This window comes from Patella vulgata, chromosome 4 (assembly GCF_932274485.2).
Source record: "Patella vulgata chromosome 4, xgPatVulg1.2, whole genome shotgun sequence".
NCBI lineage: Eukaryota > Metazoa > Mollusca > Gastropoda > Patellidae > Patella > Patella vulgata.
The window spans coordinates 47985074-48012946 of NC_065882.2; the positions used below are offsets into that span (position 1 = coordinate 47985074).

General features: G+C 36.0%; 1 protein-coding gene across 2 annotated transcripts; it reads left to right on the forward strand.

Moving 5' to 3' along the window:
• On the forward strand, positions 1–26750 carry LOC126818528 (uncharacterized). Of its 2 annotated transcripts, none has more exons than XM_050545991.2 (4): positions 1–107; positions 23943–24530; positions 24876–24961; positions 26041–26750. In XM_050545991.2, the coding sequence occupies exons 2-4, from the start codon at positions 24013–24015 to the stop codon at positions 26271–26273; spliced, it is 837 nt and encodes a 278-aa protein (XP_050401948.1). In that variant the 5' UTR covers positions 1–107; positions 23943–24012; the 3' UTR covers positions 26274–26750. The 2 variants fall into 2 exon arrangements, with proteins under 2 accessions (XP_050401948.1, XP_050401947.1); XM_050545990.2 differs by lacking the exon at positions 1–107 and adding an exon at positions 8698–8929.
• Positions 26751–27873: the final 1123 nt, after the last annotated feature.

Genomic DNA, 27873 nt, shown 5'->3' on the forward strand with positions numbered 1-27873 from the left:
CATCATTGCGAGTGTTACTCCCAGACAAATCATGTGACGCCGATGGTTTCTTCTTTTTATTGATTGATTTTCAAGAAGAAGAAAAGGAGTTCACCACTTGTGGAGCGGTAAATCATTTCTTTATAAGATACTAGAAATTCTAGTGATTAGCCTATGTGTCTACGATCACTCAGACGAATTGAGATGAAGTAGTATTGCAATGTGAGGGTCTCTTAGTCCGTCTTTTATCATTAATAGTTGTATGATCTTTTAAGTTGTTTTTGAACCCACTAATTAATTGTAAGCTATATCAAATTGTATGAGTCTTCGAGGTTTATCAGATCGTCGAAACGGCACTTCGTTCATTTTGAGATTAACATATTGGAGCCATGGTGGCTCAGTGAGTAGAACGTTGACTCGCTAACCGTGTTCGACCCATGCGATAGCCGAGAAAGTCCATCGAGATTTCCTGACGTGGATACGATTTGTCAATGGTGTAGGACGGAGGGTCTGGCAAAGGGGCAACGCATAACCAGTCGTTCGGATGGTACGAAAAACCGAGTTCACTTGAAAGAACCATTGACAGTTGAAATTTAAAAAAAAAGAGTAGGCCGTAGTGACACTGTCCGGTCAAAATTTCACTCATAGCACACTGTATGGTGTATGCCCCTCTCCATTAGCCCAGTAGGAGCAGAACAGTAGGGTGTTAAACCCCATTTCATATCATTTTAATTTCGTTTACCCAGATTTCTATCTGTGATAGGTTCTTATAAATACACGCCAGGTATACGACTGGACCTCAGGTTTTCGTCCCACCCACATGCACCAAACACATAACAAATAAAAGCCGGGCTTGAGGGTTTTCTCGACTAAGGGCGATACTCGAAATCGGGGCATTGTAGGAGACAATCCAGCCCCCGGACCACTGCCTCACTGGCCAGGAGGTCCGGGGATCGACCCACCTGTTGGCCGAGAAAGTTCCTCGGGATTTTTCAGTCTCGTATACCCTTGTCGTTGATGCGGACACTGTGCCTGAAAAGGAACAATGTCTACGAATAGGATGAGTACGTAAAAGAACCCTTGACAGAAACGCCACCGTCCGGGCAAAATTTCTGTTCATAGCCTGGTTGGTGCAGTAAAGTAGTTCGTTAACCCCGATTTACTTCACTCTACTACAGCGAACCCCGTCTTCAATTATTTGACAATATTAATATAATTAATACTGTGATTATTTTGAATGTAGCCGACGAACAGAATAGATTATATCCACGAATTAAACGCTTTAACTGTATTTGACTATGATACCATCCAAATTTCCAGTCTAAATCTGATTATAATAAACAAATATCTCAACCCATGAGGTTAAAAAAGATAGCAGTCAAGTTAAAATATTGACTTAGACGATGACAAATCACGATTTGATTTTACAATTTCGCCAAGATCGATATAGTAATGGCATTGGATTTTTTCTTGGCTTGAAATAGGATAGCGGATCGTTTAACGAATCCAATTGTTTGGCACAATCACAGACTTGAAATTGTGAAATACGATCTTGAGTTCACTATAGAATATAACTTAATGAAAGCCGCCAACTGGTTTTGATTGGAAAAGGTATTTGAGATATTCATTGAAAATATTAATGTTAATTCATCATGTCCCAGTAACCTATATTTCACATTAAAAACATTTTGGCGTATACTTAGTTTTGTCATTCAATAATGTCTATAAGATCTAAACTCAAATGGGTGAAAAGCAAGCTTGCTTGAAAAAGTAACCACACACCGCCTAATGCAAATCAGTGGTCACTGATTATCAAAGTGTAAAGTGTCGTAGTTTCAGCTTGAATTTCGGAAGCCGACGATATTCTGCAATTACAATTACCAACGAACATGGGGAATTCAAGTGTCGTTTCTCGTTTGAGGAGGGGGGTTGCGTGGCCGAATGATTAAAAGGTCCGTCATTGAGTCAAGTTGCGTGGTTTCGATTTACCACTTGTACGTGACAAGGAGTAGGGCTAGGGTCGCCTGTCCAACCTCGTTGGTTTCTCCGGGTCCTCCGACTTCCTCCCATCGCTAAATACCCCTCACAAGCGAATTATTGAAATTTAATTGAGTCAAGTGTTAGTCCCAAAATGATCTAGTTTGTGTCGAGTGGACGTTTACTCTCCTCCCCTCCCCATCTCTCTCTCTCTCTCTCGCTCTTGGATAGTTCACATATACCTAACAAAAGATAATTTAAACCAAAATACTCTTTGTTAGTTAAATTCGATATTTGATTGGGGGTTGAACTGATGAGTGAACCCCTCAATAACCGTCTCTGACACGAATTTGAATTAATATATTTTTTTAAAGATATAATAAAGTAAAAATCTATTCGAAATGCAACAGGATTCATACGCACATTACAAAGCTGTAATAATTTGTGTATTAGGTGATTACTGGAAGAGTTCATGTTATATAGGTGCCTAATGCAGACGTATATAAGATTGGAATTGATTTTAGGTAATTGAAATACGAACGGATGGTTAATAAAGAAAACAAACTAAGAATGTGTCTGTGGTAGACTGACCGGAAGGGAAAGGGAAGTGTCATGGTAAATAAATAATAGATTTTTTCCATGCATCCTCGATCAATAGGAATAAATTCTTGTGAAAACGAGAAGTTAAAAATATATTAAACCTTTCCCAATAATTAAGTTTGTTTTTCAACTGTATAAAGAACAGGTCTAATTAGTCACGTCCTACTTTTCTGCACCAACTGGAATTAGTGGAATAATGAAGAAGGGCATAATTACAAAATGCCAAGGGTTCTTTTACCTGGACGCCGCGGCATACACGGGGCCTCGATTTTAGTGCCATCAGAACGACAAGACTCTTTTACTTGGCAGCCCACCCCCCAACCTGCACAACTGACAAGGGAACCACGCTGGAAAATCTCGCCTACCTACAGATTGGAACCCAGGACCTCCTGTTTAGTTTGCTAATAATGAACGACCACGTTCCAGTGATAGGTTGTGGTTATCGGTGTCCTCTTAAAAGCAAATTTGTTATGAATTTATAATAATTTCAAATCACCATATTTTGGATGTATGCTTCTCATTAAACATGTATTATTTAAGATTAGATAAAGAACTGACAGTACTCGCTGTAATAGTTAAAACCTAGATAATGAAAAGGGAATATGTTGTAAATTTCAGTCAAATTACTTCACTCGGAGCTGAGTGAAGCCTCTATATTCTCACTGCTACCGTTAAGATGGGGAATGCTCACTGGTCCACGGGTGCACTAGTTCGCCGCTATAAAAACTATTATAAATATGAGTATCAAAATACCCAGCAGGAATGGTGGCTGATTGGTATCACGTCCTGATGTCGCCCTTCATATAAGGCGACAACCCAACAACCCGACATCACGACATTTCAACCCGACATCACGACATTTAACCCGACAACACGACATTTCACCGGACACCACGACATTTAAAATATAATGTCGGGTTAAAATGTCGTGATGTCGGCCATCTTCCCTCGCAATGATAAAATATGATAAGGCAATATATACATTTAAAATACAGATGTGACGTCAGCCTTTGATGTTGGCGTACCATTATTTCCAATAATGTACGGGCAACTTGCCAATCGTACATTATCTATACTAGATGAAATATTGGACTCGCGTGACGTATTTCATATTGCCTTATCATATTTTATCATTGCTGGATAATGACTAGAGAAGCCTAGTCGAAGCGTCGCTCAGTAATAAGCAGTAATTGTATTCCATAGAATTGTGACCTGTATACTCTAGTTCAATTACTAAATACCATTGAAACAATTTCTCAATATATAGTATCATTATTACAATGATCCTGGTGCTGATCAAGAAACATCCCCGGGATTTTGCTGCGTGGTTTCTCCCTGTCCGTAGTGCAGAACGAACGTTCTGGCAAAGGATAGTGTGTAGTTGTGTAGATGTGACAAAAACACAAGCCCCTGTGTACACATTGGCGTGCACATAAAAGAACCCTTTACATTTGGAATTCGATGAAGAAATGCCACAAACTGCACGCAGCGATCCATCTACGTCATACGTCATTATGATCACTGCCCCAATTAGCCGCCATTTAAAACGCTCACGTGATCATTTTGGGGCGGGACTTATCGACCGGACCACAGCTTTGTGTACACAACAGAGTAAAAATAACCCGAGCACGCACGTGTTTTATGTAAACACATGTCCTTAGCAAAACGTCAACTTCTGCCAATCCGGTAAAAACGATATATATATAATATGTACTAGTGGGTAATATTGCAATACATTCTTTGCCATTGTAAACTGTCTTTAGAGTTTCAATCTGTTTATCTTTCATAACAAGGTTAGATACTCCTAAATTTGTCTTCGCAAACAAAACCACCTCTTTGAAATTACCTTTTATGGGCGCCGCCATTTTGAATAATTAGAGGACTATTTTGTGATTCGGCTTTGATTAGTTTGACATCTTTCATACGCATAGCGCCTAAATAAACATATTTACTTTCATTCAATATGACAATAGAAGAGAAATAAATACTTCTTAAAATTACTAAAAGCATACTCAGTGTTTTCGACTAAAACCGCCGATGTAGGAATTAAAATGTCGGGTAATTAGCTTTGGGCCTGTTCTCAGATGGAGCTAGCTAAGTTTGGGATGGAAATGCCATTGTCCATAGAGAATTTCCGTCATAGCACTCTGCGTAGGGCAGGCCTATGCCTATCTTCAATAGTCCGAAACCAAGCTGCAAAATCTCGGGGAACTTTCTTGACCAACACTAGGATCAGTGTACATAATCAAACTGTATATTGAGAGGAAGATGGCCGACATCACATTTCAACAGGACAACGACATTTTTACGCGACATTACGACATTTGTAATGTCGAGGTGTCGGGTAAAAATGTCGTATTTTCGGGTTAAAAGGTCATGCGCCTTATGAAGGGCGACACCGGGACATCACGACATGATACCAATCAGCCACTATGCCTGCTGAGTTTTTTGATACCCATATTTATAGTATTTTTTATAGCGCAGGACTAGTGCATCCGCGGACCAGTGAACCCGCGGATTAGTGCACCCGCGGACTAGTGAGCACCTCTCGTTAAGATAATAAACAAAGTCTCGATTAACCATTTTTAAATTAAATTAAGTGGTCGAACTGTTCTAATTCGAGGACAATATTGGTGTCAGTCATAGAACTAGTTGTCGGGTGTTCGATCCCTGCATTGGCCGAGAAAGTTCATCTCGATTTTCCGGCGTGGTTTCCTCTTGTCAGTGATGCAGCTGCCTAGTCGTTCGGATGGGACGAAAAACCGAGGTCCCGTGTACACATTGGCGTGCACGTAAAAGATCCCTTGGCAGTTGGAATTCGATATAAGAGTAGGCCGTAACGCCGCTGCCCGGGCAAAATTTCCCTCATAGCACACTGTATGGCGTATGCCCGTCTTCAATTAGCCCAGGCTAGGTGCAGAAGAGTAGGACGTTAAACCCCATTTCATTTCATTTCATTTCATTTCATAGAACTTGTTAAACACGTTCCAAATATATTTTTTGTATTTTTCTCGTTTTCTCTTGTCCAGTGACAGTCAATTATATTTTTAAACTGTCAGATATCCTCCTACAGTCCATACTCCTCGCAATGTTTCATTTGATTATACCTAATCCCTCTGAACACTGCTGTAAAGGGAGCAAATTTCTGTTCCAAATTATGACTGGTCAATAGTCCCATTAACAACCAATAGCTAACTGCATAACAATATCATTACGCTTTAAACAGAGCTCCAAATTGGACCAAATGTTTACATAACGTTACGTCATGACTCATGATTTTATAATGACAATTAACCAGTGCATAGCATAATATTGCAGAAAAATAATTGCGTGACAAACTAGGCTATCAAAACGAATACAATGTAAACAATACTGTTTGGAGATGAACAATACTTTCACCGTTTTTATACGCCCACATTTTCATGTGGACGTATATTGTCGTCGCCCCTGTCCGTCCACAATTGTTTGTGAACAGTCTACAGGTCACAATTTTTATCCGATTTCAATGAAACTTGAAATATAGGTTTATCACCCTAAGATCTCGGCTCCTTTCGATATTGGCATGTATCGGACTGTAACTTCATGGATTATAGCCCCTGATTGTACGAAAAAATCACGTTTTTAGCTTGTGAACACTGTAGAGGTCACAATTTTTATCCGATTTATCCGATAGGTTTATCACCCTAAGATCTCGGCTCCTTTCGATATTGGCATGTATCGGACTGTAACTTCATGGATTATAGCCCCTGATTGTACGAAAAAATCACGTTTTTAGCTTGTGAACACTGTAGAGGTCACAATTTTTATCCGATTTATCCGATAGGTTTATCACCCTAAGATCTCGGCTCCTTTCGATATTGGCATGTATCGGACTGTAACTTCATGGATTATAGCCCCTGATTGTACGAAAAAATCACCTTTTTAGCTTATCCGATTTAGTTAAAACTTGAAATGTATGATTATAACCCAAAGATCTCGGTTCCTTTCGATATTCGCGCATATTGGACCGTAACTTCCTGAATTATGGCCCCTGATTGTAGGAAAAATCTTGTTTTTAGCTTGTGGACCCTATAGAGGTCATAATTTTTATCCGATTTAAAAAAAACGTATTATTATATCATCGTTACACCCTAAGGACGGCTGAGTTCGAATTTCGTGAAAATCGGCCCAAAACTGACAGACAAAATGGCTGCCGTTCGTTCTCAAATAGCGTAAAAATATGGTATATCAAGGTTGTGGACCCTATAGAGGTCACAATTTTAATCCTATTTTGTTGAAACTTGAAATGTAAGTTTATAACCCAAAGATCTCGGTTCCTTTCGATATTCGCGCATATCGGAACGTAACTTCCTGAATTATGGCCCCTGATTGTACGAAAAATCACGATTTTAGCTTGTGGAGCCCATAGAGGTCATAATTTTTATCCGATTTAAAAAAAAACCGTATTATTATATCACCGTTAGACCCTAAGGACGACTGAGTTCGAATTTCGTGAAAATCGGCCCAAAACTGACAGACAAAATGGCCGCCCTTCGTTCTCAAATAGCGTAAAAATATGGTATATCAAGGTTGTGGACAGAGGTCACAATTTTTATCCGATTTTGTTGAAACTTGAAATGTAAGTTTATAACCCAAAGATCTCGGTTCCTTTCGATATTCGCGCATATCGGACCGTAACTTCCTGAATTATGGCCCCTGATTGCACGAAAAATCACTTTCTTTTTAGCTTATTCTCTATCCATCTCTCGAAAATGTGGGTGTATCCTGCCTGGCAGCCGCTGGTTAATACCTTAAATCACCGTCCAAAGTTTTAGGAAGACCCCAGATTAAACGAAGGGCTGTCATGTTGCTGTACTTGGGACAGATTTGATTGAACGGGAAGAATAGACACACTCCCTCAAAAGCTCATGTATCAGAAACCAATCCATTAATGGCCAGAGAGGAATTTCTCGGGCCGTTGCTTCGGGAATATGACCACAGTCTCATAACAATTTTTGGTCTTTGAAGGTATTATTAGTGAGCAGAAATTCGACCGTGTATCTGTTATCATTTGTCACTTCAGTCAGTTAGTTATATATATAGTTTAAACAATAGGATAACTCGTGTTTTCCTTTTCCGTTCGTCACTTCCCGTTCTTGAAATCTTCATAACGCATCTATCGTAGCATGGGCGTCCGTTTCAGGGTCAATTTAAAGGTGTTTTTTTTGGTTAATTTGAAATTTTATCACCGTTAACTCTGTTGTAGTAGCTACCTTACTTTATATTTCATATATTTTGACATATTTATGATGTTTTCCTTCCTCACATTTCTGAGTACTAGACCATATACCAGAGTCTTGGGGGCATACAACCAAGGAGTTGGCCGCGGACATCACCAAATCCCAACATGCCACTGTTTAAGCTAATTTTACACAAGCTGTCTTAATGTGAATGAAAACATATTTAGTAAAGCTTCTGTGAGGTGACGTGATTGTGTGAATTACCAAATGTGTCAACTTTTCAATTGCAATTTTTTGTTAAAGTATTCTGGAAATTTTCAAAGTTTGTGTTCGCAGGAATCAAGTCTTGTAATCGCTCAGAAAGTTATGAAATCTATCCTTTTTCAAATAAATCGTTTTAATGTTTTATTCTGTCCATGCATGCCATATTTCTCTGGCACATATTTTTGTCTCAGAAACTTAAATCTGCTCGTCTAAATTTGACTCTGTGTGATAAAAATCCAGTTTGTCCAGATTACCAGAGCCGAGAAATCATTTCAGAGATAACCACGGTTCAATAACATAAAGTATTATCTCAGTATATCATGATCAGATCCTCGAAAGAAGGGTAAACGTTGCCACAATTTACTATTGTATTTAAGGGTGTCAAAAGGTACATGATTCAGAACCAATCTACTCACTGTTTATTGGATGCAACCATGTTTTATAACTAGTTTTAGTATAGTTTTTTTTAATAGCAGACGATTGGTTCGCACAACGCTACAAAATAAAATCTACAGGAAACGCACGATCAAGCTGGTAAAATTTATGACTTGAATAATTGGGTTAGGATTTTTAACACGAGACGTGGGAATTCCGTGTGTTTTGTGATTCAGAATAAGGTTGGCTTCGTTCACCCATCAGGGACATAGTCGAAGTGTGATCAATATAGGAGACGACGAAGCCAGAACAGTATGGATGCAGCGGCATTTTAACCGGTCGATAGACAGACAGGAATTACGAATTCCCCCTCGCCCTCGGCACACCATCAGTTTATATAATGTTTCCTGATTACCTCCAAATAGAACCTGTTGCCTCTAGAACTGTCACCTCTTGTTAACTTGTACTCTATCACACATAAAACAAGTTAGAAATGCTGAGATTCATTATTGAAGGTAAGTGTTCATTTTGTTATACTGAAGCATATTCAAAGGCTTAATTATGCCCTTGAAGATTCATATTCTTAATCCTGATCAAACAATAAGATAATAAGAGAGAGTCTAGTGACGGATATGAATATATCGATTCCTTCTGAAAATTTATTATATGAATCATAAATTACATAGATTTCAATTCACATATAAGAATAGCAATTTGAAATTACGAATTAAAAACGATCTGGATTGCTTATTTCTGGCGAAAAGCAAGATTATGTCCATTTGTATATGTTTCGTAAGAATGTTTGGTATTATTTTTCAACCACTGATATGATATTAAGGAGTGAAATAATGTTTGGTGCTCGGAAATGGATCAAAACAATGTTTTGGGGCATTAGCTAGGTTCGCAACCGATATCTTGATTCAATCTTATTATTTTTCTAAAGACTTCCTTGCGATAAACTTGTCGATATTACTTTAAACTAAAATGTGCAATTTCATTTTGTTATAGAAAATTTTCATATTTGATACTCAGAATATTAAATTAGGAAAATGGTACAATTTTGTTGTTTACTTAACAATATTCAACTAATCCACGAACCGTATTCAGCTGAAATCGTATATCATTAGTTAAGTCTCGATGCCCAAATACTTGAATTCAGAAAAAAATTTTCTTGACAATTGTCCCTCAAACGTTCAATATAACAATATAAGATTGACCTTTTTTAATCAATTGATAAATTTTTATAGCATACATTAAACTAGAGAACCAAAGGATCTTGGGACATGACAATTTATCCTTGACATGCCAGGAACTGCGATCTTCGTCAAGAGGTTCGATCTTTTGCTTTTGTTGAAAACTTCTCTCAGATCATTACTGTGCGCTGGTTGTTTTAGTTATTTAATAAGGGATATATCTTTAAATTTTGATCAAAATGGGATTTCTGATGTACGACATTGTGTTTGTGTGTTTTACTAGCGTAACCGCCAGAATTCGTCATTTTATGGGTTAGAAGTGACTGTCTTGTATAACAGATATTGACTTTTCTTCCCACAAAATTAGCAGCGGAAACAATGGTGTTAAATAGCTTCTACCGTGTAAATGGATTCTTCCACCCAAACTTATGTCTCAAATCCCAACACTGTATTTATAGGCATGCCAAATCTGTTTAGTGGACTTATGTTACGCAGAAATAAGCTTATACGTTAAATGATTCTTGTTGTTTTTTTCTAAACAATATTTATTCACAGAAACTGGATTGGAAAACAGGCAGAAGCCTATAGACCCCCTTTCCATAACAGTACAAACATAAATATATATTGACAAGATGTAAAAAAGAAAAAAAAAAGAAAAGAAAGTAAAGTAGAGGAACGATTAAATTATAAAATATATACAAACCACAATCAGAAGATTTATATTTCATACATTTTCATAAGGAGTTTTCAAAATCTTTGGGAGATGTCGAGGAAGTTATGTACTACCAAAAACATTTCTTCAGAATTGTTTCTGTCTTCAGTTCCGAATGATAAATTTTGAGAAAGTTGTGGGAGTTTTGATTTGTCGCAGATCGTGCATGTGAATGTAAGGGGCAAATTAAAAGAAAATGTTCAGTCTTCAAAAGCGTGAACACAATCGCATGTAGGGCTGTCAGAAATATGTCTGAGAAAACGATGTCCGTTTAGATCACTGCAACAGAGTCGAATGCGAGAATGGTGAATTTGATTTTTCCTGCTTCCAGAGTAATATGTTGAAGGTATAATTTGATCAAGGTTTAGATTTAAAAGAGGATAAAGTAGGTAAGTTTCTAGTATAGAGATCGAGTAGATTCCATTCTCTAATTGTAGTTGATATAAAAGAAGAAAAAAATAAAGAAGTTCTGCAGAAATATCTTGGGATGTTGCTTTGGTTTCGTAGGCGATAAGAATTTATATAAGTATTCGGGAGTGATATGGTTTATGATTTTGTAGAATAAAATTATTTTTGTCGCCTTCTTCTCACCTGCACCTTTCACAGCACCGCATATAGTCCTGGTAAAAGATCTAATTTATGTGTTAGTTCGGCGGTACTCCCATCCCAAATAATGTCATAGTAGTCGAAATGAGGAAGAATATATGAGGTATGCATGGTTTGGAGATATCTACGACTTAACCTATATTTTAATGAGCGAAGACAATTTACCAGTTTACTTGTTTTAGCCAAAATCTTATTTATATGAGTATCCCAATTGCAGTTTGTTTGGAAAGTCAGCCCCAGGTGATTGTGCTCAGAAACTTCTTTAATTGCAACATTGTCCAGATTTAGTGTCGGAAGAAATGGATTCTTTTTATTTGCTAGTGCTAGTGTTTCCGTTTTCAGCGGGTTAAAAGATGCAAGCCACGTCTTAGCCCAAAGATTTATTCTCTCTAGATCACTATTTAAGACTTCTGCACATTCTGTTTTAGTCAGTTATTTTCATATATAAACTAGTGTCATCAGCGAGTAATCTAATGTTTGATTTTATATTATTTACTATATCGTTGATGTATATAATGAAAACTAATTGACCGAAAACGGAGCCCTGTGGAACACCACCAGAGACCGTTAATAACTCAGAGGAGGCTCAGTTGACTATAACCTTCTGTTGTCTGTTAGACAAGTAGTCTCTGAACTATTCTAACAAGTCCCCTCTGACCCCAACGGCCCCAAGCTTATGACAGTGTGTAGCATGCCAAACTCTGGCAAAAGCTTTACTGGTGTCACAGAACACCGTTCTCGTATATTGACCTTGATCGATGGCTTGACAGAAGAAGTGCGTAAGATCTATTAGTTGATAAATAGTTGAGTCTCCTTGCAAAAAAAAACCGCTTTGCAAATTAGTAATAATATTGTGATCCTTAAAGTAGTTAAATGCTTGTAGATGCATTTTTCGAAAATTTTGATTATGATGCCAATTTCCGCATAGAGATGGGTCGCCTTTTTTATGAATTGCCGTTACATTTGATGATTTCCAAATATTAGGAACGGTTTTAGCTCAAGTGAAAGATTAAAGATGTTACATAAAGGTTTGCTAATTTCGAAGCAGGTGAATTTCAGGAATTATCTGGGTCTGTAGCTTTTGAAGAATCAATAATAGAAATCATGCCTTCAACCTTTTTAGGTGTTAATTTTAGGTGACAAAGTGAAAAAGGATTTTGTTCGAGTTCAGGAAGTTGTGCCTTTATGTAGTCAAGCGGTGATTGGTTAATAAAGTATTCGCTTAAACAATTTGGTTTGTCCTTCGGATTAAAATATGGAACCCCATTATTCATAAGAGGCGGAATACCCCCTTTTCAGATTTTTGACCCTTCACAAACGAGTTGACTATATGACACCGATCCTTTTTGCCAAAATTTTGATTATCATTTAATTTCTGGTCTACTTTTTCATAGTATTCTTTTTTGCATTTTCTAATCAAGCTAATATAAACGTTCCTAATATTTCTAAATTTTTTCTAGTCGAGGTCCAAGTTTGATTTTACTGCTTTCCGGTGAATTTTGTTTTTCTTTTTGCTCATTTTCCGAATAGTGTTGTTCATCCAAAGTTTGTCTTTTGATCTAATGGTTGCAGTTTTGTTTGGAATATGTGTTCTTGCCAAATTTATTAACTCCCTTGTGAAGGCGGTACATGTAATGTCAATAAAATTTTATTCAATAGTGGAGTCCCATAAGATACTCCCAGCGTCACGTTGTAGTTGGTCAAAGTCAGCCTTATCATAATTCCATATAGTACGTGTGAAGCTAATTGATTTCAGACGATGAAAATTTAACCGACAGTACACAGGGCAGTGATCACGACAGGAATTGTCTAAGCAACCTGAATCAAAAATATAACCGGAACAATTCATTAATATTAGATCAATCAATGTATTGTTATCATTATTACCATATCTGGTTGGATTCTTGATAATTTGTTTAAAATCAAAAAGAACATTTGCCTGCCGAATGAATAAAAGTATAGGATTTTGTAAAGAGATCAATGTTAAAATAAACTAATATAAAGATATTATTTATGTCGTCTGCTCCTGCCAATGAAAACGAATTAAAAATAGAATTATTTAATTGAACAGTGGAATTTGGGGGTCTATAAAGGTGCCAATTAAAAATGTGTATTATGAATATTAATTTCTACCCAAATGCCCTCTGTATTGTCGGTTTATAAATCAGATCTACGTTTTGTTAAAATGTTGTTGCGAGAATACACTGCTACTCCCCCACCCTGTCCTACAGTCCTGTCTTTGCGAATTGGTGCATTAAAACAAGGGATAGAAAGGGTGTCCGATGATATGCTTGTGTCAAGCCATGTCACAGTTAACAAGATCAAATTGAAATGTTCAGAGAATTCTGCGGAAACAATGTCAAGTTTATTGCATAAGCTTCTTACATTTAGATGCACGAGAGATATGATGCCATTTGGTACCGGATTTTCCTCGACATCTCCACCACGTAACAAGAGTGTAATAATGACATGTAAAGAAATAAAGGAATAAAATCAGGAATGTAGAATGACGAATAGCGGGAGGTTTGCTCTAGCAGATTGTGGTCTTACAATACGGTTAATATATTTACATTTGAAATAGAAACAGTGCAACATATGTACAAAGTGACAGAAGGAAGTGTTTAGGTGCACAACTTGATTTCTTATTACACGGATTGCAAACGGGCAAACAGTGTTAATGACAATCTGGCAAAAAAATTACGTAACGTATGACCAAAGATCACGTCTAACGTAACTATTTTGATTGCCATAGCCGTCGGATTTAATTCTAAGGTGGACTTAAATTACGATGTTCTTAAGGTATGAGTCTTTATTTCGTTAATTTTTATACAATTTTGTAAAATATTTTCCGTTAATTAGATCCTGTTAGTTCTAAAAATTTATTGACTACCCTTTCATCCCTTAGACTTAAGCGAGGTTTTGATTAGATTTTGATACATCATGATTACGCCCATGCAGCAGTCATTTGAAAACTTCACAAATTTTAATGTCTTAGTATCAAGGTTACATGTAAAATCAGTTGCTGGAGTCGACTTCTCAGTATCATAATAAGGAAACAACAATCCCATTATCAATATCATGAGGGCTTCATCAGCTGCCAAGAAAAACCATATGGATGATCATGTCATTCAATCACCAAGTGTTACTAAACGTAGTTTATTGAGAAAAATCTACAATTCTCGACCGAGATATCGATTTAGAGTGTAACATAAACAAACTGACAGCAAGTTGCATGTATTGCAGGAAACTTGATGATATGTATCCATAAAAAGTTCAAAATTGGATTTCCTCTTTCGTGATCTTGGTTTTCTTTCCGAGAGAAAGCTTTGTCGGTAATAGCATCCAATACCATCCTGGGTGCCTTTTATAGTGTAAAAATATATCACGTTGATTATAAACACATTATACTAGACGCCCATTGCTATCTGGAGGTTGGCTTAAACATTAAAGGACAATATTGGTGCCAGTCATTATCACATATGTGATAGAGCTGGTTAAACACATTCCAAATATAATTTTAACACAGAGATCATTGTTACGATAGCTGAGTAATACAGGTTTCCTGAATCGGAAGTGAGGGACGCCAAAGGAAAACACGAGTCATGCCTGTGTTAAAATTATATTTGGAACGTGTTTAATTAGTTCTATCACATATGTGATAATGACTGACAGGGGCCACGGTGGCTAGGTGGTTAAGACGCTGGCTCGCTAGCCTGGAGGTCGGGTGTTCGATCCATGCATTGGCCGAGAAAGTTCATCCTGATTTTCCGACGTGGTTTCCCCTTGTCAGTGGTGCAGAATGGAGGGCCTGACAAGGACAGCTGTCTAGTCATTCGGATGAGACGAAAAGCCGAGGTCCCGTGTATACATTAGAATGCACGTAAAAGATCCCTTGGCAGTTGGAATTCGATATAAGAGTAGGCGATAGTGCCGCTGCCCGGGCAAAATTTCCCTCATAGCACTCTGTATGGCGTATGCCCGTCTTCATTAGCTCAGTATAGTAGCAGAACAGTAGGATGTTAAACCCCATTTCATTTCATTTCATTTCGATAATGACCAATATTGTCCTTTAAACACCGCGTAAGGTTCGCCATATTCAGCTTAAAACTCCAGTCCCTTGATAGCCTGAGATTCTAGGAGGAAGGTACATGTATAACTACTACTTACACTATTTCAATAATCCTAAAATCTTAAACATAACCTCGCATTGGAGTAATTTGGACTCTGTCCGTGTGAAGGTGCGGTAAAAAAGATGTTGCTTCTTTGTCCCTGAATTAAGGAATGGCTGTTTTTAGTTTTGATAGAAAATTATTCATTTTTTTATTTCTAACTTGCTAAAATCTGGTGCAGTGAATGAAAAAGTGTGCACAGCCCTCTGTAAATTTTTCACGTGAACAAAGTGGGTCATACGATATATGCACTAACAATTTTCAGGTCACTTGAAATTTCGCAATTTACTGTGAAAGATTTGGTTTCGTCCTATAAAAAAAAGTTTGGATGCTGGCTAAACTGAACATTTTGATGCAGTTTGATTTAAATTGTGATATAACGTTCGCGAATTTCTCATGTCGCTAGGAAAATTATTCCAGTCTTTGATTACTGGTGGTAAAAAGAATTTGGAGAATGTGAGTTTTTGCAATTTATTTGTTTAATATTGTTAGGGTTTTTCAATTGATGTGATGCAGTTTGCAGTGAAATGAGATTTGAGACATCTAGCAGAGAGAGGGTGACGATACCAGGTTCGTTAAGTAAAACCGTGATTGTTCTTATTGTATCCAAACTTCATCTCTCGTTGTTCATTTTTTTCATTAAAATTTGTGCTATTTTCCCAGACGTCAGGATTGTCAAATATAGGAAGAACATATAAGTATTACCATGATACTTATTTTGCGTGTTAAATGGTCGATGTGTGTACAGCTACATGTATAGGAAAGATTGAATGATGAAGTAGACAACTTCCTTGCAACGGTCAGATTTTTAGTTTTCGATCGGTTGAAATTTAATTTCCATTTGATTGACCAATTATAAACTTGCTTCATATCGTCACTTAGGATTTTCTGAGAAAGAAAACGTTGGAACTAATATGGTCTACAATATCGTGTATATAGACATGGTAAAAGAGGTGGGCACAATCCAAAAGTTACAGCTTTTGACATTTACTATCCAAGACAACTTTCTGAGAGCAATTGTTTTAAATAACTAACAAAGTTTTATAAGTTTTCTAATACCTGTTGATGTGATTTTGTGTAGTACGCCTTGGTGACCGACTCGAACGAATATTTTACTAATATCACAGCCCCAACTCTATCAATTGATACACTTGATGAGCCTATCCAATGCGCAAATTCAAAACAGTGACCTGGATAAAATTAACCCATGGACTAAAACGTAACTGGTATCCTTCAACCACTAAAGACCTAAGCACTAGCACTGACAACAAAACATAATCCTATTTTACCTACCCTTATTCTAAGAAGTGTTCCTATCTTGAGGAGGTCTCCGATCATACAGGATTAACTTTTCAACGAAATTGCAAATGAAATAAACATATTAACGACATTATTGAAAAAAACCCAAAACCCAGCAAATCTGTCAATTGCTTTAGGATATACTAAACCGTACATCGATACAAAACATCTATACTTCTTTCAATTTGCCTCATTTTGATTATTGTGACGTCATCCCGGACACCTGCACGGAAGTACACTACTATTTTATTCGGCGGAATTGAAAACTCGAAGTCACCAGGTTACAGGGACAAATATAACAAAGTCTCTGTAAAAATATTTTCACTTGTATTTGACAGGGGAGGGGTTTTATATAGACTATGCCTGTTCCCAAATCCTTATTCAGATATATGTAAATCTGAATAAAAGTATTGTTTATAAAAAATATAAAGAATAAAAAAAGTTGATGTACAACTGACTTGATTTTGAGGTTGAAAGCCAGGGCCCTGTTTCTCGAAATCTTAACTAAAGATAAAATCCAAATTTTAGTGGATACTTCAATTTTGATTGGCTAAGCACTAAAATCAACCTAATATTATCCAATTAAATTACTAAAATTTGGATTTTATCTTAGTTAAAAATTTCGTGAAACAGGCCCCAGATTGAAAAGGGATAAGAGTTCCTTCTTTTAAAAAAACCAATGTGAATGGTTTCCATAGTGATTCAAAGTGTTTACCCAGAGCGCTTAGCAACCAGATAGACCTGTATTTGAAACTGTCGTGAGCGATATACCTAATATTGATGCTGCCCGACCCATTATATTTTTACTTGTAATTGACTAGAGAGATGACACTAAATTGGAATTTGATGGTTTCCGTTGAGGTCAACGTGGTAAGAAGTTTGGCTACTTGTCGAAACACTGCGAGATGAAATAATCATTTAGAACATTGGCTTTGTATTATCAAAATATTTATAATCATTGAATTTTAAAGGAGGAATTTATTCTTATTTATTTTGTCATCAAGTTTTGATTTTCGTATTTTATCTGAATTAAAGCCATTTTTTGTGTTCCCCTTTTCGATAGGATTCAGTCTACAAATATTTCGATTTATCCTTTAGGGGTCGCTTTGTCTCACTGTTACGATTTTGTATGGCACAAATTGATGGAATAACAACCGATAAAATAACAACATGTACTTTTCCCGCCAGCTTATGAAGTAATGGTTCATTTTCAAATATGGAATTCCAATCGTAGGAGACAATGGAATTATTGAGGTCATCAACATTTATTTCTTCATGTCTCAAAATATTTCCCAGAAAACAGTTCGGATGGAGATTATGGGCAGTATAGGTGATAACCACTGATACTTAAAGGGGGAGATTGTGAGGTCGAACCTTGCCTTGGTCATTTTGTTCATAGGATAGTTAATTTAACATTTATTTAAGACATAAATGTACGTAGGAAAGATTTTTTCTTTGTCCTGGATTTGGATGAATGTCCCAGATTCAGAAGATAAAGGAAAAAAATGAGGTGGGTTAAGGATTCTTCTTAGATCAACTACACCATATTTTTGTACATGACGTGTAAACTGTATAAAAGAGACGAAGAAACAATTCTTTATTAATATCGTGTAGCAATAAATATTAAATAGGCAATCTGATTAAAATACAGGTCTATATTTCGTTTCGGTTTTTATACTTTCGACAGCCTAGACTACATGACAATCTGACCATTTGTAGTGGGAGGTAATACGAGCAGCTTTTGACCCCATGACGTCGGACTTTTGATGTACTAACCAGCGTTGATGTTTCTACTGGGATACCCACAGTTCCGTGCACCGCACGCCAAAAACTCACCGTAACAGGCCGTTTCATTGGCTAATCCCTCACATCATCCAGAACGCGGGTTATATAACAACTCTTCCAGACCCTAGTGCAGTAAAGACAAGTAAAGCGAAATTTTGAACTATAAAAACGAAACGAAGTAGTAAAGATAAGTAAAACAAAATTTTGAACTATAAAAAAAAAATAAACGAAATAGGATCTTTGTTTAATCAGATTGTTAAATAGGAGAACAATAGGATTAACGGGGGAAATTTGGGTCTGAAATTTTCATGGTATAAGTGAATGTTACCTTTCTGGATGAACCTTTTGAGTGAAAAAACGTAGAAATTGGAATCATTTTTGCCAGGGCAATAACACTAATTCAAAGGAATTCCATCCCTTTATATTATAGTAAATCTGTCATAAAGCTTTTCGTTTATACGACACTTGTTGTCTTATCTTTGTCAGAGTGAGTTCGTATTCACTGTTTAGACACCCTTGGGATCATATGAAATTTGATTTATAAAAATATCTAAATATAGATACCACACAAGTTTCTTTACATCACTCACATCGATAATTAGAATTCAATCAGATATCCATAATCTGTCTTCGAAAAAATTTCATTTAGCATAAGTTTTTCTTGTTTTATGTAGAGCAGTTTTCAGAACAGCTTTCTCCAGTCACCAAAGGCCAGTTATTTCCCAGTAGTTCTGGCTTTTGAAATCTAGGTTAAAATTCTTACTTTTTGTCAGCACATTCGATACCACTTCCCATTTGAGGCTAATAACAAATGTCACAATGAGACCAGACTTTTATATTCTATTTGATTGATGATTTGACCTTTCAATGGTCGATTTGCTACAAAATAAAATAGCCTGTTATTTGTCACGGAAGGGAAATAATCTTGAATGACTTTTATTATATAAAATTATAGTTCACAAACCAAAGATGTTTTTGATCTCAGTGTATTATGTTTTAATACAAGACTCAAATATGTAAAATTATTTTGTTAAACATGTATAAGAGTCAACTTTTTGTGTGGGAAAATACATATTAAATCTCGCATGTTTTCGAAAATGAATGCAATTTGTGAACTATCGCTTTTTAATGCGTTAGATGGCCAGCAGCCAGCCAAAAGCTTGTTCAACAATGGCTATTATATGCATACCCCTTCATCATTGTAGAAGATTCTCCAATTGGCATATTTTCCAATGATCTTAGAGTTACAGTAATATCCATTACGGAACAGTTTATTAGGCATCGGAAGTGAGTAGAACTTGTTATGGTGTAAAATCATATCGGGTTGTTTTTTTTTGTTTTTTTTTAATAAAAAATATTCATTTTTGAAACGTTTGTCTGAAATCTGTTTCGAAGTTTTCGATTATCGTTGGGTGATAGGTATCTAGTATACCAATGGGATGTAATGTAGCACGAAATCAATTATACACAGGATCCTCATAACCCATAGTAATATATTACACAACACGTACTGCCAGCCTGATATAATATCTACAGATTCTCTACATTATTCCACATATTACAATGTCGTCTGTTATAAAACATCACGGGTTTTATTCCATAGTTCGGTTTATATGAACGTATGTTTTTAATAAGCTTTTATAGATTCAGACATTTTCATTTATATTTATGATAACAATAAGTGCCTGACCACGACTCGGAATAACATCATGGAGTGAATATTCAACTTTCAATTCCATAACTATTCGAGATAAATAAAAGAACTAGAGATCCATCACAAGACTTTTGATAAATCGATATTTTCCATCGTAGATTGATCTATGTTTTTTCTTGAAAAATTAAGCAGCTTTCAATCATTCTGTCTATATTGAGAGATTTTTAGAGTAAGACACAAATGGTTATAGTGTTTCTTTAATTTTGGACAAACACCAGTTGAGTAAGTGGGATATGCTTCGCCATCACAATTAGTTCCGACGTCTTCTCGAATAACAGGGTTAAATTTCAATCGACTTGTATCTTTGAGCTTATACAGGAAAAGGGGCCGTGTTCTGATATTATACGACTTTGTTTCTTTTAACAGGCAGGAAATCTTGAAATTATTTTTATTAAAGATACATCCCCACGAAATTATTTATATGGTAATTATTTCAAATAAAAGTATGGCATATATGGAAAGTAGAGACATTCAATCTTACTAGAAAAATACTGGATCCCCTGAAAAATACCCATGGAGCTCCCATAAAACAAAAATGTAAGCATGTCCCTATAACTGGCAGTCTGATTCTCGAGTGACGTAAGGAGAGCTTCTAATGTAAACGGCCAGTATACTCTACGACTAAACGGCTGAATCATCCAGTAGCGGGAAGCACCTATAAAGGTCCAATATTGTAGTATTTATCTACTCTTGACGTGATCGCTAGCCTGCGATGTTTACTGGATTTGGATACCATTTGCTGCTCCACTTTCATTCTTGATTTAATCATGAAATGGATAATTGAGACTATGGTTTTTTTATCATACAGACTTTAGTAATGATGATCGAGGCTAGGCCGAAAATTCAATCGCTAAAATCTCGGTTCAGAGTGGATCAATTTGACTGAAATTTTCAGCAAATTCCCTTTACATTATCTAGTTTTAACTGTTGTAGCGAGAGCTGTCAGCTCTTTATCTAATCTCCCATAATGTATCTTTAAGGACCACTATTTGACCGAATACCTATTTCTCAAATTACTTTCTCAATTCTTATTTTTGGCTAAATTAAAGATGCATTATGTACGATTCAGAAAAAAGAGCTTACAGTTTTCGTTATAATAGTTAAAGGGACCATCCCGATTTTAACAAAGTCTCAGAAATAAACGCCAAAATATAGAGAAATAGTGTATTTAACTTGTCTCAAAATTTCAGCTCAAAATATAAAGTCGTTTGGACGTGAACGTCAAATCCGCTTATCCGGACACGTAACACTTTTAAGATTTCGGGTCAATTTTTTCGTTGGGTGACCTGATAATCTATTGCCATTCGTTTAGAGGTCTTTACGGCGTATTACTTGATAACGAAAGGTAAATTTCACCTACAGGTTATTTTTATACAATAAGAGTCTGGTTTTATCCAGACACCGAATAATACAGCTTGGGACACCGGTCTCCATTTCCAGATGAAGACTGACTGGCGGGTTTAAGTTGTTTGAAAACGTATCACGTATATTGAGTTAGTTGCTCGGCTCTAAGGCGGGACTGGTGCCATTACATTGCCAATGTAATTAATTACATTAACATTACTTTTTAAATGTAATCATTACAATTACTTTCTCATTTTAAGCAATGTAATTAATTACCATTACCCATTACATTGAAAGCAATAAATTAACATAACCCATTACTTTATGAGTATATAAATAAAAAACATTTTTCATAGAAATTAAAAAGACAACCTTATTTTTCTGCCATGAAGTGCCTACAAAAATCAAACTGAAAATAATCCTTGAATTACAATAGATATCTGTGTATGAATTATTGTTATTTCTATATATTATAACATCAAGTCAAATTTTCAAGTGACGGGCAGTGGTGACAAAAACTGATGTTTTCACTGTTTGACTTGAAAAATGACATGAAGGTATAAATTATTAATTAACTGTATTTTTTTAAATGTAATTTTATAAAATTCTTAATCAATCCAAATATGTGTATAGTAATTGTATTACTGATGAATTATTCAGCATTATTCTAAAACAAAATATATATTTGTTTTATATTAAGTAACCATAAAATGATGAGATACTTGAAGGCCATTGTTTGATTTGTCATTTGTTACCTTTAGATTAAGATATCTTTTAATCTAACTGATTTATTGATTGACTGAGTAATTGCCTGCAAAATTAGCACTAATCTTTGATTACAATATACATCTTTTCAGGAATCCACCCTTTAGGTTACATGTCAAAAAAGGTATTACATATACAGAAAATGTTTAATGCCTTCTTATTCTTATTATAATTTGTTATAACTGATTTAATTTTTAAAAAAAAATTATATTGAGTTGAATTTGTGTCCGATAGACTTAATTTACTTCTTTGGTGCTATTAAATTTGAGGCTAGTTATATTGGAAATTCAACTGGCGGGGTTTCGATTCCCCGGTTTTACGTGACAAGGAATAGGGTCGCCTGTCCAACCTCGTTGGTTTACTCAGGGTCCTCCGGTTTTCTCCCACTGCTAAAGATCCCTACGCGGAAGCGAATTATTGAAATAAAAATGAACCATGTGTTAGTCCCGAAATGACCTAGTTTGTGTCGAGTGGACGTTGAATCCCATCTCTCTCTCTCTCTCTCTCTCTCTCTCTCACGGGGCCTCGTTTTTTTGTCCCATTCGTTCGCACCGCTTTCAAGGGGAAACGGCGCCGGAAAATCCAAAGGAACTTTCTCCACCAGCACCGGAATCGGACCCGGAATCTCCAAGTTAGCAGTCCAACGCCTTACTCACTAAAAATATTTTATTATGGTGGATTGGAAGTAAATATAAATACAATTGTTGATAAAAAAAAATGTCTGATTTGTAGTTTAAAAACAGTCAATCGAAATTACGTTTTGTCAGGTCAAGGCACCCTAAACTGAACTAATCGAATTAGGGGCATAACATTTAATCCAAGAGCGTCAACCAATTTGTAACTCCCATAAAGCATGTCTAATATATTGATGGACTGTCGTAATAAATACACAAGAGGTACAAGTTTCTGTAAGGTTGATAAGTTATGTGATAAAAATCTATTTCGGATACAATCATACATTATTCGATAGACAAACATTTCATCCTCTGCTGCTCCTGAAATCTCTGTTGGTTTAATCCCAGGGTCACCAAACTTTTTTCATACTGGGCCAGATATATAACTGAAAGAATGCCGAGCGCGGGCCGGATAAATATATATATTGTTCAATACACTGAATACAGAATACATTGAATGTACACAAAAATAAGGATAGTCATTCTATTTATTTATCAATACATGAAATACACGAATTACTAAAAACAATAAAATATTTTAATCTCACCAAAACATTTTATACAATGCATACCCGTAGCGCGTGATGTTACTGACTCAGTGTACTATATGCGTTACGTAAGAAGTGTTAGAAGCATGTTTTTTTTTCAGCATGCAACGGCGGGCCGGACAAACTGACGTCCTTGAGTTAAGGAATCAGCAACAAATTCAACATGTACGCCGAAAAGATGGCGGCTTGGGATTTGCCACAATATAAATTTTTTGTTTTATCCTTTCAGAGATATACACCACTTTCTTTAATGCTCTGTCTCTGTGTATTCCTGTATAACACATTAAAATATATCTTACTGAATGTTGACTGAATTTTAAAAATATCAAGAAAAAAGAAAACGGGATGTGAATACATTGAAATATAAGAAGATATATGTAAAAACCATCAGTGAAGAAACTCGATCTAAAAGCAAATTTGGCCCATTGATCTGTTTGTGTAGAGGGGTAAAAAGCTGATAAAACGTCAAGCTAAGCCCTTGTCAAGTCAATAATGTGATCAGAATTTCAGTTAATTCGCCCATCTCGAATGCTGGTGAAACAAAACAAATCATTTACAGAAAAAACCAATGGTTTAGAATTAACGCGGACTTCTGTTTTTTTTATATGTTAGTATTTTAAAGATGGGGAAATCACTTGGTATTCAAATTCTATACTGTTCCAATTTATACTTTAAATAGGGATTATTTATACCAAAACAAGACTCCTTTTTTTATCTAGTTTCAGATTAGAGAGCCAGAGCACCATACGGTGTGGAAGAGGTTGGTGACATGAAGACGTCAATAGGATTATGCAAGATATAAATCGGTCCACAGACAGTTGTCGAGATAGAGATCTTCTAGATGTTTTATTACAGAAAACAGACGAACCCAGAAGTGATGCTGGGTCAAGAATATCAGCATTGCTCGCCAGAACCAACGGAAATTTGAGTCGACCATCAAGTTTTTCACGGCGAAGTTTAAATCTATCACGTCAAAGCCTGGACGCCGATTCCAGAATCTCCCTGTCCGAGACGGACAACAGTGTTGTCAAATTTATTTACAGTTTGGCGGTGTTGTCTATAGCTTCTTTGGTTCTCTCAGCTTTATCACTTCAGATACTGATATCTCTGGTGGAGCTAGATGGTGATTATAGGAACATTACAAACGATGGCATGTTGAATTCCTCTGCTACTTACTCCCTGGTTTATGAAGCGACAACTTCGTTGGCGACTCTTGTTATTGGGTTGGATTTGTGCTGTTTGATGGTGTGTTCTATGCAATTATTCTTCACTGCTAAAATACTCAGAACGTACGAAGGTTCTGAAAGGTATGCTATTGCCTTTACAAATTAATTACTTCTACACCTCTTTGAAGATGCAAGCAATCTTACATCGATCTTGTTCGTTGCCATAGTCGATGTTGATATCCCGTTTTCTTCTTAAATGGATATGAGGACAATCAGATTAAGCAATATCCTAAATTTACAGTTATTTGGAAATATACATCTATTATCACTAGTATCACATAATATCGCCTACTTACGCCAGCCGATTACATTATTACAAATAAATCATTTCTTGATATTCCTGATATTCTGTCTCTTTCTCCAAATGAGGCATGAATAATCTGATATGGTAATGGCAATATCAACTCATTCGTTTCTCATTTACAGGGCTTTCAAGTATTTAAAAGAATGTGCTAGCAGTCGTTTTATTGCCGTTTTCAGTTTTTTCCTGTCCATTCCAGCATACATGGTGGGTAAGTATAATCGTGTTTTACACAATCAACATTCTTCGGCCAACACTTCCGGTAATTTACGACGTGTTTATAAGCCCAAATATTGCATACAATGGTCTTTAGTATATATGATATACCTATCAGGAAATATCCCTTGAAAAGCCAGACATGAGATTGCCTGCTATATTATACGAGAGAGAAATACACTGCATCTGACAAAATAAAGTAAAAGAGGATACACGTGCCCTTTGAGGGATAAGATATCGTCTTGAGCTGAAATGATATCGCCATGTAGTCGGAAATGTTTGACTTTTTCCCTGACCTTTTTTCGATAACAATTTTAGAACTGACGGTCAGGTGGTATCCACAATGGTGAAGTCTCTTTGTCTTTAGAACCCGCAAAGGTACCGAGCTTTTGAGAATAATCACACATACATACCCACTTCCTGAAAAACAATACAAGTATATTCAAAATTGATCGAAAGCTTATCGAATTATCTTTTAAAATTACATACTGTAGACCCTGCTACGACTTTTATGTTGGAAGTTGTGTAGAAAACAACCTCACACGTCGGTACAAAATTCAGGCATATTTTTTGATTTACACTTTTGGACAGATAGATAAATTATAGAAAGGTCGTCTTTGGAAAAGTATATGATTTTGCTTTAGTATAGGGAGAGCAAAGTAGGACAAATGGGATTCATATCTTGATTGAATAACAACAAAAAAATGTTTAATATTTATATCTTATTTAACTTGTATTACTCGCCTAATTATACCTCAGAATGCACCAAATCGAATCTATTTCTCGAAAGGTTCTTGGGGAGGTCCCTATGCTTTTTGTCTTAATTCAGCTCATTGCGTTGTCAGACACTAAACGTGTTAGTGTTTTTTTTTATCGACGTGCATTAGATTTGTCTTTGCCTTTATCTGAAACCACGAGCGTATTCACGAAGTCTGGCAATGATCAGCCCTTTGAATTAATTACGGGGCTGTTTGAGTTAGTTTTTTTTCGGGGTTTTCAAAATCCAAACCTAATTGTTCAAATTTCTAAAGCATTCTTGGTACATTAAAGCTAATTGACTTTCTCTATTTTCAGCTTTAGCCCTGTTTATTGTTATGAAATTCCGATCAACGGCAGCTCTGGCGTGTACAGTTATACTCGGAATCAGTCTTTTGTTTTGTATTCTTAGTGTTATGCAAAATACATACCATTGGCGTGTAGAGAAGAGTCGTTCGGATGATGGATTACCAGTGTATGACGGCCGAACATCACGGAATCGGACAGTCGCAATGGCTATCAACCGGAATGAGTTATCCACCCTTGTTTAACATAAAATGTGCAAATAAGGTTTGACTAATAACGTTGGCCACCAGGTGTGAATCCTTGGAAGTTGCATAATGCAATAATTGTGTACATATTAGACGAAACTTGAAGACAAGAAATGATACGATACTATTGAAATATTTCTTAATTTAGTTCGTCAAGGGAAGGAATTCTTACCTTTTTATTTTCCCCATCTGTCAGTGATGCATGTTGTCAGGAATGCAGACGTATATGTGAAATAAAACGGCAAGAAATTTGAAAACTGTGCTTTGTTTAAATGATATGAAAAGGTTTTTTTTTGTCATTGAACTTATTCATTGTATAGTATTTGAATAAATTGAGTACTTGAAAACCCCGGTATGATGAAAACATTAACCATAATACCCAGTTAGAATTAACATTAACGAAAAGGTAACATTTCTTTTTTTTGATTTATTATAAAATTATTAAATGGATTATAGAGATGACAAATTTGTTAATAAATTTGGATTACAAGTAGGAACGCCTAATTCCTATTGCAACGGCAAACCCCTTATAAGCAGTAAATATACCCCGTTGACTTACGAAAGAAATGACCAGAGCAAATCCATGTAAATAAGCCAACAGTGAGGCTGATGTCCCCTGCCGAAATCCCAAAATAAATAGATGACGCATATTAATTAATCACACATTTATTTTTTTCAAAAGTATCGAGCAATCAAACTATACACTAAGTTCCATCGCTCTCTATCAGATAGAATCAAGATTATCTTGTCCCAAAGCATCGACCAATGAAATTGATAAGCTCTGCTTAGCTTCGGCTCGAAATGTTAATCATTGAACTCAGTCAAGACATTCGCCCAATGAACATTCTACCTCAATTAAAAGCAGAGTTGTTATGTTCCAAAATCAAATTGCTTATCGCTCCTAGCCTAAGCAGAAAATTCTCACCATCGAACTTAGTCAAGGTAATGATATAATGAATCTATATTCGGCGTTTCATCGCTCTCGCTTCATTATAACAAAAGTTATCGCGCCCTAAAGCATCAACCAATCAGATTGCTTATCTCTGCTTATCGTAAGCAGACAATGTTCATCATCGAACTCCATCAAGGCATTCACCTAATAATGAACGCCTACACCAAGTTTGAACATTCTACCTAAAATAGAAAGAGAGTTATTGTGTTCTAAAGTCTCGACCAATCAAATTGCTTACTCCCAGCAGAAAATGTTAATTATCGAACTAAGTCAAGGTATTGATGTAATAAAGCTATACATCAAGTGTCCTCACTCTCACTTAAAGATACATTATGGGAGATTCGGTAACGAGTTGGCAGTTCTGACTATAATAGTTAAAAATTAGATAATGTAGAAGGCAATTTGGTGAAAATTTCATTCAAATTGATCCACTATGAACCGAGAACTAAGCGACTGAAATTCCCATAAGCCTCGGTCATCATTACTAAAGTCAGTACGATAAACAGCATAGTCTCGATTATCCATTTAATCGTTTAATGAGAAGGAAAGTTATGCAGTAAATCGGCTTACAATCCACTAAAGATCGCAGGCTAGCGCAGCCATCTAGAGTTGATTATGGCCTGGATAGGTTAATTAATGTCTAATTAA